An 8,350-nucleotide genomic window follows, 5' to 3' on the forward strand; every position below is an offset into this window, starting at 1 on the left:
TTGCTGTATATCTGTATGGGAAGCAATGGACTCTGGAGCCATGCTGCCTGGGCACTTTCCAGCCACCCTTGCTAGTTGATCTTGGATAGCTTCTATTTCTCGGTGTCCTCATCTTTAAAGTGGAAAAAATAAGGGTGACTATGTCGGGTAAGTAGGGAGTAGCATTTATATTAGCTGTTGTTTGGATTGAGATTGGCTTCTTTCCAGCAACACTATAAAATAGCAGAGACCATGTGACATTCTGGTTCACAACATAATAGCAGGGAAGCAGGTCAGCTTGTAGTATTTACCAGTGCTCCCTTTTCGTCTCCACAGAGGAGGAGTTACAATATATAGTGAGACAGGTTAAGCCGGCAACTAAAGCTCCTTTGGGCTAAGTCTGATACTTACACAGGCTCAAAAGAGCAGGTGGGCATTCTTTCTTGCCTTTGTAGATAGGAAACTGACCCAGTGTGAAATGTTCATTCTTTGACAAAAGTGAAGTAGGAAAGTCTTTGTGCTGAAGTAGAGCGGGATAAAACCGTTTTAGAGATCATGTTTAGCTCTTGTGAGTTGGGGAGGGATCACATTCTATTTCAATGTAAGCTTTCTAGATTATTTTTTAGACAGGTGTTTGACATTATACTACAATTTTTATCTATTAAAGTTTAGGCAGCTGGCTAGAACCCAGCTTGCTGCTTCTTTTTTTTTCTTAAATATTTTATTTATATGAATGTACTGTAGCTGTCTTCAGACACACCAGAAGAGGACATTTGTTCTGATGGTTGTGAGCCACCATGTGGTTGCTTGGGAATTGAACTCATGACTTTTGGAAGAGCAGTCAGTGCTCTTAACCCCTAAACCCTCTCTCCAGCCCAGCTTGCTTCATTTTTACAGCACTGGTGTTTTCATACAGAAGTACTGCTTTGAGTAGGCACCTTTGGGGATGTTAAACCTTTTGCGCAAGCCTGTACTCACCCGGGAGTTTCTTATAATTTCATTTTGCCCTAATTCTATCCTTTTTAAATTATGTTAGACTGATGACTGACTTGTTTATATCTCCAGAACCCATTTTTTTGTTTTTCCATGAGTATATAGTTTATTATATCCTAAGCTATAAGAAGTAGGCTTTTGATATTATTGGATGCTTTCGTTGAGTGTATTGTTTTTTTCTTTTTTTCTTTAATGCTTGTTTACTTTATGGAAACTTGTGCTAGGCATTTATATTTCCAAGGTTTAACAGTGTGTTGAGCTTAGTGACTCAGCAACTGTCTGTAGATTTGAGTTTTTGTCATTGCCTTGGCACTGCCGCTGTTAGGAGCCTGGTAAGGCTTCTAGTATGCTGTAGTATTTAGCTGTATCTCTTGCTAGAATCTACCCACTAGATGACAATACCACTTTTCCTAGTGTGACAACCAAAAATATCTCCAGACAAAGCCCGTGACCCTCTTCCACAGTCTGAGAATGATTGGCAGTGGTTTGCAGTACTTGGATCCAATTAAGATAATATATTGGATCCCTCAAATTTGGCTTGTCTTTACAGATTTGAAAATTTCTTCATATATTCTTTTAAAAGTAAGAGAAGAAAAAAGTAAGAACAAATTGGTAAAATTTGGGTGGAAAATTAGCAGCCCTTGAACTATTTGCTTCTTAGAAGTATCATCTTAGGATACAATCAGATTTATTGGTATTTAAATATAAAGATATTATAATTTTTGGTCTAACTTAGAGTTACTGATTATATATTATGTATAAGATATCTTACTGGTGGGTGTGCATAAGACCTTAAGTTGAATTGGAGCATGTTGGAAAATATTTATTAGAAGATTTAAAGATAATCAGAAATATCAGAATTCAAATCAAGTTGATACATTAAAAGATTAAAAGCAAGACTATCACATTGATTTCAAGTTTGTGTCACCCCCTCCCCAGAAGAGTATCTTAAATTTAATTACTGACCCATGTTTTTTGTTGCATCTTACTGCTTATTAGAGACAGTGGCCATAAATAAAAATCACATCCTCTGAAAAAGCACTGCTGATCAACTTGACCTGAAATAAAGCGGTTGTGCGTTAGGGAGCCCACTCTGTCTGCGTGCGAGTGGTCAGGTGTCCAGAATAGATGCTGCTGGCCCGGCCACCTCGGGGACTTAGAAGCCCGGGTCCTGTGCACAGCGCAGCATGTTCTGTGCTTCTCCGGGGGCAGCTGGTTATACTCAGGAGGAGAGTGCTGTTCTGTTCGTTTTTGTAGTTGAATTTTTGCATAATATCTGCCTGTTTATATGTGTACAAATCTCCATAAGCAGCAAAATTGTGTTGCTTTATACAACTGGTTTGTTTTTTGTCAATTCTAGAATATGTAAAATATGAAAAATAAGTGAAATAAAAATCTGTTTCCTTGGTCAGGACTTTTTTTATGAAGATATGGATTCTTTGACCCAGATGCTCCGGGCTCTGGCTACAGATGGAAATAAACACCGTGCCAAAGTGGACAAGAGAAAGCAGCGGTCTGTCTTCAGAGATGTCCTGAGGGCTGTGGAGGTAGGCCTCTTCAGTGCCAGCACAGCCGGCAGCTCACTGAAATGACAGTCTCCAGCAAACACCTGCGTCATTGTGTTGCTTGATTTACACTCTAGCCCAAAGCTATTTCCTTGTTTAAATCCCAGAGCAGGGCCTTAACAGTATTGGGGAAGAGCTGGCTCCTTTGTGAGCTGCATCTGAGAAGCTAAGTGAGGCTGAGCCTGGTGAAAGCTTGCATGGAGACTTCCTTGATGTTAAGCCTTTACCACCCACAACAGTATAGGGGGAGAATCCCTGGAAAGCAGAAGCAGTTACTGTAGGGCAACAGGACTGAAGGCACTGCTCGGTCACAGAGTGTGTCCTTAACAGATGTGAAGCTCTGAATTTTATAGCACACTGGAGACCAGAAATAGAGAGATCTGTGGTTGGTGGCATTTTACCTATGTCTCACATCAGATCTGTGAATGAGATTAGATACTGTTGCTTCTTAAGCTTCTGTGTGTACCCTTGAGCTTCTGTGATCTGTGGAAAGAAAGAGTGCTAAAAATTCAAACTAACCAAACCTGGGATCTTACAAAGGCCACATGGCAGTCTTTGCTTTCAGAGCCTCTCAGGTTAGTCTGCTTGCTTGAGATGAGCTTTAGGATGGATGAGGGCAGTCTCTTGAGGAAGTTCAAGACCTAACTGCTTTTGGTTGGTTGGTAAAAATTGGGGTAAAACTGTGGGGCTGTTGTTTATAGAACAGATGGGTATTCAAGAGTCAGTCAACAGATGCTTATATGAGGATTTAAGCTAGACCATGAAGTGTTGGGAGATAAGCCAGGTCGGTGGTTGGAAGGTGGGGGCTGAAGTAAGCGATGTGTCCCCAATATCTGTTAACAGGCATGGCTACAGCACTAAAGCGGGCAGAATTGGCAGCTGGGGGGTGGTATAAACAGATAGTAGTTTTGTCCTGTTTTGTGTTAGCTGCTAGTGAAAGGGAATCATAAAAAAAGATAGTTTGAAAATATAAACGAGGTTGGGAAGATGGATTAGTGTGACTAATAGCATCTGCTATGCAAGTTTGAGGGTCTTCTTCCATTTGAATAACCAAAACCTACGGTTGGCAAACACCTATAGTCTCAGTGCTTCTACAATGAGATGGGACACAGAGATAATAGACTTTTCTAAGCTCTTGTGCTGGTCTATCAGCCGGCCTGTTATACACTGTGGCGTATAACAAATGAGAAATCCTTATCTCAAACAAGGTGGAAGATGGGGAGAGGACTGACATTGGTTGCCCTCTGGCCTCCATGTGCACACAGCATGTGTGTGTACACATACAAACAGAGGAAGTGGGGAAGAGAGAGAAGAGAAAACTTGAAAGATGTGAATCCTTGAGTTAGGAAGCAGAGGGCCGTAGTTATCCTTAGGAAGGAGGAAAGGATAAGGGTTTAGAAGAAGAAGCTTTCAGAGCATGATTGGGAGGGAAGTAAGCTCTGAGGTCTAAGTGTTCCTTGAAACTACGAAGGTTGGAAGAATATAGAATACATTTTTTGACTACCAGGTTGTTACTTCATAAACATGTTCTCTCTTAAACCTGTAATAACTGACTGATAGGTGGCTTCATTTTGTAGGCCACAGAATAGAATCAAAGAGGTTACTTACTTGCTAAGTGATAGGCTATGTAAGCCTAGCTAGAATTCATATTCTTTTCACTTCATTCTACTCAGTGTGTTCAGAGACAAGGAATTTGGTAGTTGTGGAATGCACACGTCCCCTCAGGTTTCTTGGCTCCCAGTTGCAGTGAGCTGTATGTCCACTGGTGATGCCCATTTTTCTTGAGCTACAGCTCCCTTGCCTTACTTGAGAAATGCTATAATGGTGCTGTGGCAGAACCATGCTGCCTCGGAAACACATCTCCTTTTCTCCCTTCTCTTGTGTGTGTAAAATGAAGGGGGGGGGGCCAGGTGCGCCCGGCGCGGCCGGTGGCGGGCCTAGGCCCAAGCCTTGCACCGCGGTAGGATGGCTGGCTCTGCTAGGGTAGGGACTGCCTGGCTAGTGGGGAGGGAGATCCTTGCTCAGAAGGCGGTGCCATTCTGCCATGGGCCTCCCAGGTACCTGTTGAGGAAGCTTGGCTGAGAGGAGCCTGGGTCCTTTCCTGGTGCTGGAAACGCTGAGGCCTGCTCCATGTTCTTACACAGTGGGTTTTGATAAGGAGAGACAGTTCATAGTTTCAATGCTTTATTATAGAAAAGTAGGAAGAGAAAAGGGGATGAAGAGTGAGGAGGGGCAAGAAGCCTTTTATAGTGGGCTGGGTAACCTGGCATAGCCAGGGAACAGGGGTGGGGGGCGGCGGCGGCGGGGGGGGGGGGGGGGGCGGCGGGGAAAGCCTGGCTGTAGCCAGGTGACTGTAGGGGTGGAGTCCAGCCAGAACATGCCTGGGGCGTGGCCATATGTGACTGATGGCCACAGGATTATGGAGTTGAGGAGTCAGCAGTCTGGGAGCATGGCTCAGGGGTTCCGTCCCTTGTAGAATGTTCTACTGGGTCTCCAGAGTAAGCCTTGCTCAGCCAGGCTGTACACTGCCTTATTCTCGTCCCACATTCTTGCGTCTTACTCAGGTTGCAGTTGAACTTCCGTCTGCTTGCCTCAGCCTTCCTGGCATTATAGGTCTGCCTTGCTGAACCTGGCTTCGTGTGCTCAACCAACCTGGCTGAGGTTTCTTGGAATTCCCGGTTGCTTGTTCTCCCCTTTTTGCACTTGTTAACCTGTTTATCTTTACTTCCTCCTGGAGGCCCCAGGGGTCGCAACCGGTCACTCGTTTGCTCCTTGCTTTGTGCATTTCTTTCTGTTTGGCAGCCTCCCTAGTCAATAGAAATACGTGACCTTTTCACATTTCTTAAGTCCTTCGGAAGTTTTAGGATACTTAAAACTGTGGCATTGTTACCAGTTATTAGTTGTGTCATCAAATTTATACGGTTCCATGGGCTGCCTTCCCTTTTACTCTGAGACAGTAGTTTCTAGCCTGACCACATCTTTGAAAAAAAATTATCAGTTCCAAATACTGTTCCCTTTATATCAGTAGTTTTTTAGACTAGGAATTGTGTTTGGGCCATTTTAGGGCGTGTGATAATTTTGGCTCCTCTGTTGTATAGGAACGGGATTTTCCAACAGAAACTGTTAAATTTGGTCCTGAGCGCATGTATATTGATAGCTGGGTCAAAAAACATACCTATGACACGTTTAAAGAGGTGCTTGGATCAGGGATGCAGTACCACTTGCAGGTGAGTGACATCCTTGCTTTAATTGAGAGGGGTGAAATTATAGGACTAGACTAGCTTTTGATGTTGGCTCGAAATCCAGGATGCATCCAAGCATTAAGCAGTAAACGTCTGCAGGAATACTACTGGTGTGCTGTGAAAGTGCACAGTTTTAAAAAAAAAAGTACATAGTTTTACATGTTTTACGTTACATAGCCCTAGAATTTAAGGCATTAGAGAATACCTTTTCATACTGAGAAAACAGAAAGCCCAGTTTCTTATTGCAGATAGCCATATCACTTCTGTAGTCAGACTCACTCACTGTTTGTAGTGAAATAGATCTGTGATGCGGGCTTTTCCTTTTCATTTCAGACAAATGAATTCCTTCGCAATGTATTTGAGCTTGGACCCCCTGTGATGCTTGATGCTGCAACACTTAAAACCATGAAGATTTCTCGTTTTGAAAGGGTGGGTTTTGTTTTTTTTTTTTAAAAAACAAAATGCACAGCTTCTCTGGTTTCTCTTCAGGTCTTAGAGTCCTTTTGCTTTCTAGGACTAAATACATTAAAGAAAAATGAAACCAAAGCTCTGATTCTGCATGGTGATGGGAATGATTGTGTGCTTCTGTTGTACTGGGCAATAACTTAGTGGTGTGCCAGGCTCATTTTCCAAACAGAGTCTGTAACAGGAAATAGTGATTGGCACCATTTCTTTTTTAAGATACCAACAAAATATAAGTGTTTTTGGTTTTTATTGAGGTAAAATGTGTGTAACAGAATTTTCATGTACTTTATTATGGGATGATGTGTGTCTGTTACCTCTCTAGTTACTTTGTGATTTTTATAATTTCCCCTATTTGTTTCTCTGTTTATAAGAATATCTTGTCTTACTGACCCATGTATATTTTCTTTTCTATTTCAGCATTTATATAACTCTGCAGCTTTTAAAGCACGAACAAAAGCTCGAAGCAAGTGCCGAGATAAAAGAGCAGACGTCGGAGAATTCTTCTAGATGTCTGAATTTAATGGCTGTTTTCTAATTTCTTCCTTTATTATTATTTTTGCTACTTCTAATGTATATAAGCTTTTAGAGATGGTTTTTTATCTTGGTCAACTTAGATAATTTTTGATGTAGGGTGGGTTATATTTTAATTTAATGTATAGTTTTACAGATTAATGAGTTCTTTATTCTCTGTAAAAATAACTGGTAACCACGAATAAAGTGTTTGTGATGCTTGGTCGTATTCTGTGTAGTGAGCAGATGGTTTTTCACAATAAGGAGGTTAACTTGTCATCGGGAGTATTTATGACAGATTAGGATCCACACATGGCACTTGGATTTTGGGGAATGGGTTTGGGTGGAAGGTTGATAATTTGATATGTAGAAGGCATTATTCCGTGCTGCACTCAAGCCCTGAGGCCAGACCTTGGGAGTTGATGTTAGCCTGTTCCAGAAGGGCTGCCAGGCCCTAAGAGCCAAGCACAAGACGTACTCTATGAAACCTGTGCTTTTCATTTTGGAATTAAAGGTCTTTCCCCACTGGAAGTGCTTCTTTGTTAAGAGAAGAAATGCTGTTTATTACTGAAATAGAGTTCAGAATGAGTCAAGGCAGGCAGGGAGACAAATTTTTGAATGTTTGAAAACAAAACAATGCAACGCTTTGAGTAATCAAACAATAAAATTAAGTAATACAGCATTATACATAACGGACTTAGGTTAGCCAACTTCAAAAGTGTTTTCTATTGCCCTTGTATCCATTTTGGCAGTGCATAAAACATAACCATTAATCTCCACATAGCTTCAATGCGTGCAGTCCTGGGTTTGTGGACTCAGTCTCCTTGATGCAGAGGGTGGGGCTAGAAGCATGACACTTGAGGATTTTTTTCCCTCAAGTTACTGTTCTGTGTTCCCAACAATCTGGAAGGTCTATACTGCTAGGAGGATGTCTGGCTTGTGACTGTCAGTTCTAGCCCTCAGCACACTGGGGAACACCCTGGAATGTAGAGTGGCTTTCTTTGTTACCTTTGTTTCATGTAGCCTAACATGAGAAACACTGCCCCTGTAGTTACAGTTTTGAGAATTTGTTGATGTGTCCACTCATCAGGATCCATCCATCTTTTTCTGAAAATAGATCCTGTTTCTACCTCTCCAGTACTGAGTGGCCAGTTTGAAATGTAGTTTCTGAGTATCAAAATCAATACTTGGACTTTCCAGACAAGCATTTTACCCACAGCCCTGTGTAGTGTTTTAATGACTTTTTATCATAGTTTACTTCAAGGTTTCTAAAGCCCTCTTCTCTCTTATCTATCAGTCCCTTCTCTTTCAGGTGTTTCCCCCCTACCTTTCATGTTTGTTTATAAACTGAGTAATTTCTTGGTTTACTGGTTTTAAGCATTAATACATGAAGGGTTCTCAACATCAGTTTTCTTGGGGTAACTAAACATTTGCCTTAGAGTGGTTATTTACTTGTCTTGGACTTTTACACTAAATGCTTGCCACCAATTCTTTCCTGACTAAAGAAATTTACAAAACTTGGTTCTTTGTGTATCAGTCAATATAGATTAGTTTCTCTCACCCAACTGTATAGCTGTTTTCTTGATATGTCAATGT

The 8,350-nt window shown here is 41.6% G+C and overlaps 1 protein-coding gene across 4 annotated transcripts in view; it reads left to right on the top strand.

The window, feature by feature from the left end:
* Positions 1-6,988, top strand: part of Ifrd1 (interferon related developmental regulator 1) — a 43,685-nt gene extending 36,697 nt beyond the window's left edge. For all 4 annotated transcript variants that reach the window (XM_052185919.1, XM_052185918.1, XM_052185917.1 and 1 more), the window contains 4 exons: positions 2,385-2,519; positions 5,636-5,764; positions 6,113-6,208; positions 6,662-6,988. In XM_052185919.1, coding sequence (XP_052041879.1) covers positions 2,385-2,519; positions 5,636-5,764; positions 6,113-6,208; positions 6,662-6,751 — 450 coding nt within the window. In that variant the 3' untranslated portion in view covers positions 6,752-6,988. The remainder of the gene's footprint in view (positions 1-2,384; positions 2,520-5,635; positions 5,765-6,112; positions 6,209-6,661) is intronic.
* Positions 6,989-8,350: the final 1,362 nt, after the last annotated feature.

This window comes from Apodemus sylvaticus, chromosome 6, assembly GCF_947179515.1.
Source record: "Apodemus sylvaticus chromosome 6, mApoSyl1.1, whole genome shotgun sequence".
NCBI lineage: Eukaryota > Metazoa > Chordata > Mammalia > Rodentia > Muridae > Apodemus > Apodemus sylvaticus.